This window comes from Formica exsecta, unplaced genomic scaffold, assembly GCF_003651465.1.
Source record: "Formica exsecta isolate Colony F162 unplaced genomic scaffold, ASM365146v1 scaffold475, whole genome shotgun sequence".
Classification (NCBI taxonomy): Eukaryota; Metazoa; Arthropoda; class Insecta; order Hymenoptera; family Formicidae; genus Formica; species Formica exsecta.
In genome coordinates, this window is record NW_021851988.1 from 773,092 (window position 1) to 785,911 (window position 12,820).

General features: G+C 36.1%; 1 protein-coding gene and 1 pseudogene across 3 annotated transcripts; both read left to right on the forward strand.

Moving 5' to 3' along the window:
* The first annotated feature begins 792 nt into the window (after positions 1-792).
* Positions 793-9,641, forward strand: LOC115241324 (neurotrophin 1). 3 transcript variants are annotated; one of them, XM_029817027.1, is made up of 10 exons: positions 793-1,173; positions 3,511-3,669; positions 3,985-4,290; positions 5,544-5,652; positions 5,740-5,863; positions 6,396-6,557; positions 6,754-6,912; positions 7,272-7,594; positions 7,673-7,946; positions 8,408-9,641. In XM_029817027.1, exons 1-10 carry the CDS (start codon positions 1,141-1,143, stop codon positions 8,634-8,636), a joined length of 1,878 nt encoding a protein of 625 aa, XP_029672887.1. In that variant the 5' UTR covers positions 793-1,140; the 3' UTR covers positions 8,637-9,641. The 3 variants fall into 3 exon arrangements, with proteins under 3 accessions (XP_029672887.1, XP_029672885.1, XP_029672886.1); XM_029817025.1 differs by having other exon boundaries at positions 7,272-7,946; XM_029817026.1 differs by having other exon boundaries at positions 3,511-3,648; positions 7,272-7,946.
* Positions 9,642-11,313: 1,672 nt separating this feature from the next.
* On the forward strand, positions 11,314-12,562 carry LOC115241320 (annotated as a pseudogene).
* The last annotated feature ends 258 nt before the right edge of the window (positions 12,563-12,820 follow it).

The following is a 12,820-nucleotide window of genomic DNA, read 5'->3' on the forward strand; positions in this document are numbered from 1 at the left end:
TATTTATGTTTTTAACGTAATTATTTTTTATTGATTAAATATTCCAATAAATTTTCTAATCAAATATTTTTTTTTAATTTTTGCTTATAATTTTCGTTAAGAAAGAAACGATTGTTCGATATTTAAGGAGAAAAATCTCGGCTTTCTATCATTACATAGAGATTGTCGGCATTCTATAGATCTGTAGAGTCACCTGCTTTACGCACGCGAGAAAAAAAAATCGCGATGATCAATGGCAAGGAAAAACTTTCTCGGGACAATAGAGTGTCACATCAAAAGTACTAGATCCGGAATTGTAGAAAGAATAGTCTGTTGATATATCATCTGTTAACCGAACATTAGTACAACTACAGTATACAAGGTGTATCGTATGTTCTTCTCATTTTCTTTCGCCTATACGAGCCTCTTAATTAATTTAAATAAAACGCAGTATTTTTTACAGTTTCCAATTTTCCCATAATCAATATTTAAATGAAAAATTTAAAGACAGGATATTTTTTAGAAAACATATTTAAATCGACGAAAAGATATAACTAAGAACACGAAGAAAGTATGATGAACTTCGAGCACCTTGTATACCGTAGTACAAGCGTGCGATGCTGCGTGTAGTTTGTTGACCGAGAGTAAAGACGTGACTCTCTCGCGGAGAGTCGAACGAAGAGAAGGAGCTCGACTTGTGGCCGACTTCTTCCTTCTCTCCGATACGACACGCTTATCCACCAACCTGACGGCGGTCCGGTTTTCTCGGTCACGGCTGCACGAGGGGGAGACTCTGCGTTTCTATATTATCCCCACGTGGACCACGTGGGGAGGCTCTTCTCGTCTCCTACCATTACGGGAGAACTGACGTTTCGCGCCAGTTCGAAGAGCAGATCGGCTGTAGATGGATTTGGCGAACAAGCATCGGTACCGAGAGAATCCTCCGGAATAAAGATCCTTTAAGGGAGCTTCAAACAACCCTTCGCCAACACGTGCCGTTCGTGAATCAGAAGATAATTGTTCCGGTTAAAGCGGAAATCATCATTTTAGTGATATTGTTTTTTATAATAGTGTTGAAAAATTTGCAGTGGTAGTGACAGTGGGATTCGTGATAGATCGATTGATATTGGAGTTGTTGATGAGTCTTAGTAATTTGTTAGAATGAGGATAGGACGGTCATGCTGGGTGTTGCTGGTAAGAATAATTTTTGTTTCGATAATTAGTATGATTTGTGTTGCAGTCGATTAAATATAATAGAAATCTCTAATTGCCATTTTAACTTTTTAATTTTTCAACTGCTGTTAAATTATAAAGCTCTAACGCTTTTCACGCTCTTATCTTTTATCGCACAAAAAATATTGGAAAAAGAATGATAGAAGAAAACACATAGTGCGATTTTCGCGCCAGTTATTGAAGGCGCAAATTTTAATGTGTTACTATTATTTATTTCTGTAGGAAATAATTTTATTCGATATTAATTTTTTTAAAGAGTGTTTTTTCACATACAAAGTTTCTTTTAATTTTATTGTTAGAGTTAAATAGACGGAATTCTTAATTATCTCAGTTTTCATGATGCTTCCTGCATCAGTTTGCGCGGTTCAAAGTGGAACAACCTTTACTGCGACCTTGATCCGCTGGAATGAGGAAAAGTAATAAATGTCCTGTACACGTGCTGGAATACCGAGTTCGCTCTCGCGCGGGAATTCGCGAAAGGCTCTTTTTTTTTTATCAACGCGAAGTATCCGACCCGGAATATACATCACGGAATGCTCGAATGTAGTCACGCGATTTCGTTCAGTCTGTCGAAGAATCCGTTGAATACCAGTGAAATCGTCTGCTCCGCTCGATAATTATTGGGCCGTTACGTCATTCGAAAAACTGCGAATAATTTAGGACTTTAACCCTACAAGGGAATCAAGTAACGTCTATTGTAAAAATGCATTTTTATATTTATATTTTTATAATCAGCTAGTTTTGTTTTTAATTAATAAACGCAGAAAATATTTCAATCTTTTTTTGATAAAAATTGAAATTAAAAGATTATTATCGATTTTATTCTCGATCTCTCCAAACTTATATTTCCTTTCTGTTTTTTCACTGTAATATTTAATTATAATTTTTATAAGCTTGTAAAAATGTAAGTATGTTCGAGTAATTTTTGTTGCGTGAAATTAAAGAAATATGTTTTTAATAATTGATAATTTATCTCTATGAGGATTAAAGCTGCATGTGATGCGTTGTGGTCAATGCACTCTCATATGCGTGCGTGCATGCATTTGCTGTTTTGAACTTGATTATATTTTAGCGAAACTAGTTGCTTTTATTATAAGATTTATAAGAGATATCCTCGTATTTCTGCTGGAACGGTTTGTTCCATAAAAAATTAAGACACATAAAAAAATTTATAAGTATTAATTATAAGGATATTGAGATTTGTAAGAGATTTTGTAAGTAATAAGTATAATATGTTGGCTCCATTCATTAAATATGAACATAAATTTAATTTTCCATATTGAAGACTGGCTTTCAATATGATTATACATCATTCATAATAATTATTTTGCTTAGTTAAAATAATTAAATCGGAGAACGCTTATCAAGTTGTTCAATTACAGGTTGTTGACTATCAAGAATAATTAAAAAAACTTACGGCCATTTTTTTACTTTCACTAAATTCAAGTCTCTCTCTGCAAAAACATCATACACAAATTATATATTTAAGTTATTAAGTGAAATATCGTTCATATACTGAGATTAAATCCGTATAATGATTTTGCAACGAGATTTTAAGGATCTGTTTTTTTTTTTAACGATTGCATAAACTTGCAACACAAGCCCCTGTAAGGTCGCATTACAATCATTCCATTTCCGGTGCAACGAACATAAATGCCGACGTTTCTCCGGACGAGCTTCCTCCTCGTAAAGGAAGATCTCCTACGCGATAATCGGGTCCACGCTCTTGGCAAACAAGAGGAGATGCGTGTAACGTAATTTACGCTTTCTTGCGATTTATTCTCAACTATGTGCAGTGGCTTTGCACGCTCGTTACGATTGTTACTCCGCGGAAGTTGCATTTTATTGTCCCTTCGCTCAACCGCACGCGCCGTTTTCACTCGCATTGCATTAAATCTTACGCACGACGTCCACTAATTAGCGGTATCGGAAGTTAATTAACATATTAATAATTAACATTATGAAAATTTGTCTATTTATATCCCGCATATCTTGCATCAAGCAAATCTTCGCCACAGTTAATTACAGCTCGCTGGCAATATTTAAAGACACAACACATTAATTAATTAATTAAATAACTCTGCTTAATCGGTTAATCTGACCCAAGTATTAAATTCTTTTTTTAATTTCTAGTAATTGATTAGACAGCTAATGATGTAATGCATCATTTAATTCTATTACGCTGTGCTAATGCTTAACAACATTCAATTCGCTTGTCCATATGATGATATTGACAACAAATATAAAAATTATGTACCACAATACGCGACATGTGCGATTGTTTGTTTCATTCTCTAGACAGTCGTGCTACTGTCCCCGATCCATGCCGAAAAGGATGCTGACAATATCGACGTCAACGATGGCGAGAAAGCTCAGGAGAAGATATCGACGTTACTGAAGCTGGTCGACGAGGACGGCAAAAACAGAACAAACAAAGTACGAGAAGTAGTAGCATCCGTGAGTAAACATATTTCCATTCGATTCGATTAACTTTCGAATTAACTATACATTTCTAGTCAATTGACATCTATTTACTTGTTGTTTCTTAATTCTTTTTTTTTCGTGAAATGTTATTTATTTAAAACAGAAGTGTGTACATACACAAATAAATAGTTATGTTGTTTATAGATAAATATTAATTTAAATATTAACAATATTTGTACATTGAATTATCCATGCTAAGTAAAAAAATATTAGTAAAAAAATATGTTATTTCCGGAATATATATTTTCATTAATTTTATGAAAATAATACTTGGTTCTTTTTCTATAGGCGATGAAGAGACCGGAGAAGCGCGAACAAATTGGCGAAGTAATACCGATAATGCGTAGCATGTCTCCGCCGCAAAAGTTGGCAATGGCAACGATAATTTCCACGAAAATATCCAAGAACGATACCACATTTCCGCCACTCGAAAAGGCACAATCCCTCCTAGGTGATGGGAATCGACGAGAAAACGCGAGCAGAGAATTGATGCTGCCGATCAGCATGGATATAGCGAAGATCATATCCGACGATTCCGACTCCGAGGAAAGCAACGAGGAGGAGGAGGACGAGATGCCTGAAACTTTACCGGAGGTGAGTTGAAATGTGCAAGTAAAAAATAACGCAAATTTATGCGGCGCACGTTGGCGCATAAATGATCTATCTCGCGTCCCGACCTTTTTCTACCATCGATGAGCGAACGGTAGAAAGTCGAGTTTGACGTGTCCACTCATCGTAAATTTCAACGAGATTTATATCGTCGGTTAATTATAATATATATGTATATTTTCCCTGGCAGAGATACGAGTTTCTCATGCGGCGCGACTTTTTGTAAAGATTGAATTTTATACATGAAGCCTGTAATAAATATTTCAGATTTATACGGCGATTTCTAAACTATAAAGTTGACATCCACATTTGCATTGGTCACATAAATTTAATAGAAAAATCGTTGATTATGTTTATTACACAGATTCGATGCATCTGACATTCTTATTTGCAATTATCAATTTAAAAATTGCATCGTGCATTATCCTGGACCGCAGTTAAGATTATAGCATTCTCGGATTTAGAACGAATAGCATCGGTTTCACTTGTAGCGCCGGCATTTTAAACGGCACCTTTTATGCGAATACTTTCACACGCGTTCGACATATTTTATTGCGACGAAGCGTCGCAAGGACCATCTCGTGAATCTCGTGAATGGCGTCGCGGCTACTATACGCCGTATCAGATATATCGCTCGAGAGAGAACGACTTTCCATTCTGGACATTAATTAGCGAGTGACTTGAACGGATATAGGCGGATATAGATTTATCTCACGTGCGTGGACGCATAGATAAGCAGCAACATTTTGACGAGCCTAATCGCAAGTGGACTCGGCAATGATAGGCGAATATAAGAAGATGTTATAGATGTAATTTCAAATCGATAATAAAACATACTGTTAATGCAGGATGTAAAATACACTCGGTGTGTTTAGACAATGTTCTTCTTAAGTATATGTAAACGATCATTAAGGTCAGCGCGCACAGACAATACTTGTGGACGCTGATAATTACGAAGAATATAATAAAAATTCACACATTAAACGGTGATTATAAATTTTGCGTAAAATCGCGTACACATGATCACAATTAATAAATATACAATAATTAAAATTCTAGACAATATTTGTTCTGCTTTAACTTTAAGAAAAGGAAATTTTAACTTCATGAATTACAAGGAAATTTCCTGTATCGGAATAAAATCGATATATTAAGTTTTTGAGAAAATTTTTGTAAAAACAATATTTTGTAAAAGCAATATTTTTTTGAGAATTTTTCTGAATTCTTTCAAATTACAGGCTCAAGAATTGCGATTAATAAGGCCGCAAGAGCGACGACGGCCCGTGTACATCACACCATTGCGGCCACCGAGACCATCTCCTCCAAACAGAAGGAATGTTTACACAGGTCAGTTTTCCGCGATAATCAACAATAATCGTGAATTGCGCCGGATAAAAGTATATATCAGTCGAGACAGATTTATTCGATTTACAGGTCAATCAAGGCCGCCCATCATGCGGCCGTCTAAACGTCCGAACGACCCGAAGAGAAGGCCCACGGAAAACGAATGCACTTTCTTCACGAAGACGGTGTGTCTCGAGGCCAACGATTATCCGCAGTGAGTCCCCGAACTTTCGTTTCGGCATTGAATTAATGATGAACATTGTTACGCGGCAATTTGCATACGGGCGAGATTAAAATCTCTCGGGCCGTCTTAATTGGCGAGCCCGCGGAGTTTTCACTTTCCGCGTATCTCTTTCTCGAGATGATTAAAATAAAGGTGATCGAATTTTAGAGATAAATAAAGATTAAGCAAAATTAAATTAATAGAATTTAGACAGCAAAATTAATATAAAAATATTTTTTTTGGTAATTATTTTTTAATTTTTTTTTTGAATTATATATATCGCTCTTTTTACAAATATATATAATTTGCAATAATTAATTTGTTTGTAAAGGATACATCCAATTGCGATACTATTTTGCCTCTGTTAAATTTCCCTAAGTTTCATAACTCTCTGGAGCATCACTTCCAGCTTTTCGAATAAAAAGCAAATGCGTGTAAAAAAAAAAAATGTTTCTGCATTGGAGAAAATGTAGCTACTGTTTGTTTCCGCGAAAAACCGTTAATAGGGGCCTTAACTTTCTAGCGAGGCGATTATGAGGAGTTTGAGATCCAATAAGGAAATGGTAGCGGCATTGTTGACCGACTATAAGGCGCAAGATTACGGAAGCGCGGAGGAAAAATTACCGAGTCCTTTACCTTTGGAGAATAAATATGAGAATAGATACGAGAGCAATGAGATTAAAAGGTAAATAATAAAGATATTTCTTTTCTTCTCTTTTTCCTAAAATATCTGAAAGTTATATTTCTGCGCATCTTATATTTCAATAAAATTTATTTATAAATAAAATGAATTTAAAGAAAATATTTAATCACATTACATCTATCTTTTTTTAATAATTTGCATGATGGAATTTATTTTTATTATTTATTTTTGGCCTCAGAAGATCCGACAATCCCTTTGACAACGTGGAGGAGGGTTTCACCTGCCCGTCGACTGTCAAGTATGCTCGCCCCCAATTGGCGAGAGCTGCTTCCGGAGTCTGGAAGTATATAATAAATACAGGCGAACACACCCAGACGATACGACTGGAAAAGTGCTCGTAAGTATGGTAACGTTACGTATTAAGGAAAGAAAGGTAATTTATTTGGGCATTAATTATCAATTTACGTAATGATTTCATTTTAAGCAGTTAAATGAAGTATATCTGATCAGGATCACGAAATATCTGCCAATTATAAGACACTGGCTTACGCAAAATATGATACGCAATAAAAAGAGAGCTCAAAAATAATAAAACGTTAAAGTTAACATATCTTCTTATAACGATAAATATATATTATTAAAGAAAAAATATAATACTTTTTACTAATATTTTATTTCTAAGATTATGAGCTCTCCTATTTTCTAAATACCATTAAGTAATTAAATTTCAATAAAATTTAACATCTCTTATCACAGTAATCCACATTCGAGCTGCTCGTTCATCTCCGAAAACTACCGGTCTTCCTGCGTACAAATTTACAACTATCACAGACTATTGACTTGGGATCAAAAATTGGGATTGCACATGGATATATTCAAAGTTCCGACTTGCTGCAGCTGCCATGTACACGGCTACTCTGAGATCTTTCCGCCGCATCAGACGGATCCCCCGACAAAGACTAAGGAGACGTTCCCGGGTGCGGACTTCGTGACGGTTAATGATCCCAAAGACGATTTTCAGAACAATCTCAATCACATCAGTAAATATACTTCCACCTCTAGTTACGACTCCAATCACGGTACTTTTTTTCGAAATTATTTGTCATCGTCCATCCTTCGAACGATCTTGTCGGTGAACGCGCGTGATTTTTTTTCAGTGTCCAGCAATAAAAAGCCGGTGCTGGACGTCAGCGTGACGAGCAGGCCTACCTTCACTATTCCGAACAGAAACAGACCGAAGAAGCCCTCGTCGATCCCGAGGCCGTACGATAAATTACCGCAGCAGCACGCGCCCAACACGCGAGCACCCGGTTACAAGGGTCCGCTGACTAAAATCAGAACCAATCGACCTAATAGACCGCCCTTCAGACGAGAGTCCACCTCTCACGAGGATTACATGGAATCTTCCCGTAACAGTTCGGCTATCAACCGGTAAATAACGCAGCATTTTTATCATTTTTCCATTTATTATTATAATAAAAAATTATGTACATGTGTTCTTCTTTGTTTTTTGATTAATTTGTTAGATATTATGATATCTAAATTGATAGAAAAAATCAATTTTTTTAGGATTTACAATTAATTATAAAAATTTGAATTAATATATCTCTTTTTCTTATATATGTACAATATATAAAATTAATTTATTAAACGTCTTCCTGTGTGAATATAAAGATCTATTTAATTAAGTAGCTATTTAATCAAATACTTGAAATCGGACAAGCTTCAAGGATATACAATTTGTTATTCAATATTATATTAATTTTCTTTAAGATTAAACAATACGGTAGTTTTCTGCCATATTAAAATTATATATAAATAAATAGCTTTGCTCGTGATTGTTAAATATTAGAATTCTTCACGCAAGTATTACGATAAATTTTCCTTTGTAGATACAGTCAACCGTACGATCAAGACGTGGATGCCACGTCGAGGCTGCAGAACGGAGGCTTCGACGAAGAATATCACGAACCGCATAGGAGAATCAACTATAATTATCACCCTATCATAGACTTTTTTAAACCGGAAGCTTCCATGCTGCAATCCGCGGAGCCGCAACTCACCGTCCAGCCAGCGACAATTCAAAGCGACAATAGCGCGTGGAAGCCGATGATATCTTAGATCCTAGTGTTCTTCCTTCGGAGTACCTGACATCCTACTTTAATGAAGATTCCAAATCACGTATTTCGCGACGTTCGTATTTCTTACGCTAATCTCTACGCGATCGTGAGAGAGTATTATTTGTTAGAGTTAGAGGGATATGTAATACACGATGCTCTCTGCAATATGGGATATCTATAGGTCAACTATGTACCTTTGAGATTATTCTGAATTTAGAAAATTTAAATAAGAGGAAAAAAGAAAGTGTGAAACACACTTAGTTAAATATTTAAAATATAAGATGCCGCGTAAAAAATTTTGGCTATAAACAGACTTTATTTTGTAGGGTACTTAGTATAAAACTCTAAATAGATATTGTATCTCTAATTAATTTCTTTTTATCGTTAAATCGTTTGATAGGCAATGATAAATTTTTATGACGTATTTTCTCGAACAATTCCTTATATAGCAAGAAAAAAAGGAATTAGGGTAGAGGACGTATTATGTACGTAAATTTTCGTTCGGTGGAGTATTATGGCCACAATGGGCAGATGCAATGAAAAAATTTTTTTTTCTTTAACAGATTCGTCTCGACCTGATATTTATTAGTCGTTATCTCTATGAATTATTTATAAATTATATTTAAGGTTTATGATGTTCGTTTTTTATATCACCAATAAAGTATTCTTAGATTGTTTTTCTGTCTCAACATATCTATTTCATTGTTTGACGTAGGCTTGATTCAATTATACTACACTTCACTATAGCCGGCAAGAGAAAGCGTTCGAAATTTTATTTGTAATACAAGCAATGCCAATCGTTGATACCGTAAAATATGCATGATCACAATTTACTTGCTGCAATTTATTAGGATCAGCGATCTGTGAATACAGTTTCACATTTTGGAAGTCAAAAACTTCTTCCTTCCCGTGCAGCTTTTTTTTGTGCTAGGGTAAGTGACCAACGATTCGCAACAAATCGCAGATATTGGGATTTTTATTTTATGCGAAACCAAGAGGAAATGTAGTCTGACTGTCTTTGCATCGGGGAAAATGGAGAAAGCTAAATCTTTTCTCACTATTGTATGTTTTGCAAACACGTTGCTCGAAGATATGCATTAAATTCACACAAAGTAGAAACGCGAAAGAGTCGAATCTGTCTTATTGCTATCATAGTTCAACTTTTACCAGTCATTACCGGCAACTGAAATTTATATAAGTAAAATTGTTTGTCCTTATATATTATCATATTACATAATTTTTTGTATTACAAAAATTTGTTATTTTTCTGATATATATTTTAAATTATATTTTGAACAATGTGCACAATTTTTATTCACAATTAATGTATTGCGATTTGAAAATGAAATGCCATATTATAACAATTGAAAAAGGTACGTAATTTCCAAAAAAATAGTATATATTCTTTTTTTATTAAGAGATTATATTTAGAATATAAAATATAAAATAAGAAAATAAACTAATTGCCAAAAAAATGATGAGAAAAAATTTACTTTCTGATATCAAATAATTTGGTACTTTATTTCATCTTTGTCAAGTATAGAGTAGCATGATTTTTATATACTTAAGAAAATTTACATGTCTATTTAGGCTGCTCTGGAAATGGAAATTCTATTTTATGATAGTCCTCTCGGCAGATTCGTCAGAGCGAAGAAAGTCTCGGATCTCGAGCGATACGCTTCGCGGATCAACGCGGAAAGACGCAGGAGCGCAGCCGGCGAAACGAACGATTCAGCTGACTGAACGAAATAAATCGCGCTATGCTTTGCACTCGCCTTGCTAGATATTTCCATGTTGGATCTCTCGTCTTCCTTTTCTACGTCTCTATCGTACCTCTCTCGTTAGGCGTTCTCTCTGCTTTGCGCCGATATAACGGCGTATCTCGTCTGATTAATGACGCACTCCTCCTTCCGCGCGTCTTTTACGAGGCTCGCATCCCAATTAGGGATACGAGTACGACGTAATTAGGGTACCGAGACCGTATATCGAAGTTTTTTTAATACGCGAGCCGGTGAAGAGAGGCGTCTTGGGTGAAACGGCCCGGCGAACGAATCCAATCGAGAGTGACAGAATCGTTGAACGATCGAATCTGCACGCTTCGCGGAGCAGGGGTCTCTAGACGTTTTTCTCCCTTACCTCGTCTTTTAGATAGCTGGAAAATATAAATTAGATCACGCGACCCGTACCACCGGTTAGTTTGACGAAAGACCTCGATCAAAGATGATTAGAAATCACGTAGACGGCGTGAATTTCTCTCTCTTGTCGCGCGACTAACATAAATTTATAAACGTTATCTGTCATTCTGGAAATACACGCGATTCCAGAAATTGAATAACATAATAGTGTCTTTTTCTTTCAAAGTGTGAAAAATTTGTACTGTTTTATTAGAAGCATCCAGTAAATTTAATATTTAATCAGTGCTATTTTGATCGATTGTAAATTAAAAATTAATTATGATTGATATATAAAATATATTAAGTTTGCGATAAATTTGTGATATGTATTTAAATATTAATATTCAATATTCCAATATTAATATTTCATTCAATAATTGTGAATAAAATAATCCGTTTATCGACGAGTGTATATAAGTAAAACTTTCACGATTTATTGGTCATTAGCTATACATCGAACGATATTTTCTCATAATGCTATGAAGCGAAGAACAATCAAGAAGAATGGATCAAGAACGAAAAGTTTGTAATCTAATCATCGCTATTCTTCTAACAACTGTCAGCATTCATCCCGTATCATCGAGTCAGAATCTCTACACATTTACCACGATCAGATCTATCGGCAGCGATCGATTCACCGATGACGTATCGTTGCTTTTGAACACCACGACACCGATCTATCAAGATTTTACAACCGATTTATCGGTTTCAACAAGTATTCAAACAGAAGAAATACTCGATTCCGCAGAAACGAATAACCTGAATCGACACGTGAGACCGTCTCATCGTCAAGAAGATTACAGCGAAAAAGACGATGATTCTGAGGAGTCTCCGGACCACGCGATACCATATTCGGAACACGAAGAGGCGAGAAACGTGTCCACTCGACCCAAGTATGTCGCTCCGGGAGTTTGGGCAAAGCCACCACCGGAAAAAAACATCCCCTTGGACTTTGTGCCGACGAAGTTGCACGCTCAAGTTCGTGGAATTCATACCGTGAAGAGATTGCCACTGCGAGAGGCGATCAAAAGCGCGAAAACCGACGAAGAGAAGCGTAACGCACCCCGATTAAGGGAGGTCGTTACCAATTCAAAGATCAACACCGTCTACACCGAGGAGGGATACGAGGATTCGGCGTATGATCATGCAGGGCATGTTCGGGATGCCGATTTTCACGAAGGATTCGCGCGTAAACTTCACGATCAAAAGAATAATAAACTTAATTCTTCGAGTAATAAAAAAAAGAAAAAGGAGGATAAGAACCTGGTGCCTGATGAATTCAAGGAGTACGAGGAGGATTATCAAGATTATCATTTTAAAGAGAACGGAAAGACCTCGAATGACGAAAATAATCTGACAGGATATGACAGAAACATTTGGGAGGGGTCCGAAATAGATTCTAAACTCGTTGCTGAAAATGGCATTTGGAAGCTGGAAAAAGACATCGAAGAGGATGCTGAAGAGACCGAGAGGAGCTCGAAGAACTATCAAAACGAGCAGGAATCAAAGCTTCGCAATGACATCAAAGTTGATGATGCGGAATCAGAAGATTCTCACGGTGAAAATGATTTAAAAAATGAAGAGAACAAAACCGATAAGATAAAGGAGAGAAAATCTAAATTGTGGAACAAAAAAGACGATACTGTAAATAAAGAAACGAAGCAATCGCCCAGGCTACAACGGCAAAAGAAAAAGAATCTCTATCGTGAGACTTACGAGACAACCGCGATTTCATCTGACGAAACAAGTTTGACTGATAATAAAATACTCGCAAATTCCTATGGTTTTTTAACGAATCCCTTGAATTCGCGAACGTATTCCGTCGACCAAACGACCTGGCGTTACGTCGCTCCGACCGCGACGGCTTCGTTTCGTCAAGTTGATGATCAACCGACGACGATCAGTTACAGTCAGCTTTTCTGGAACTACTTTAAAGCGATGCAAGGTCCATCGACCACCGAATCATCCGTGCTCGTTTCGGACTCGACGACCATGAATCCGCGACCGGAAG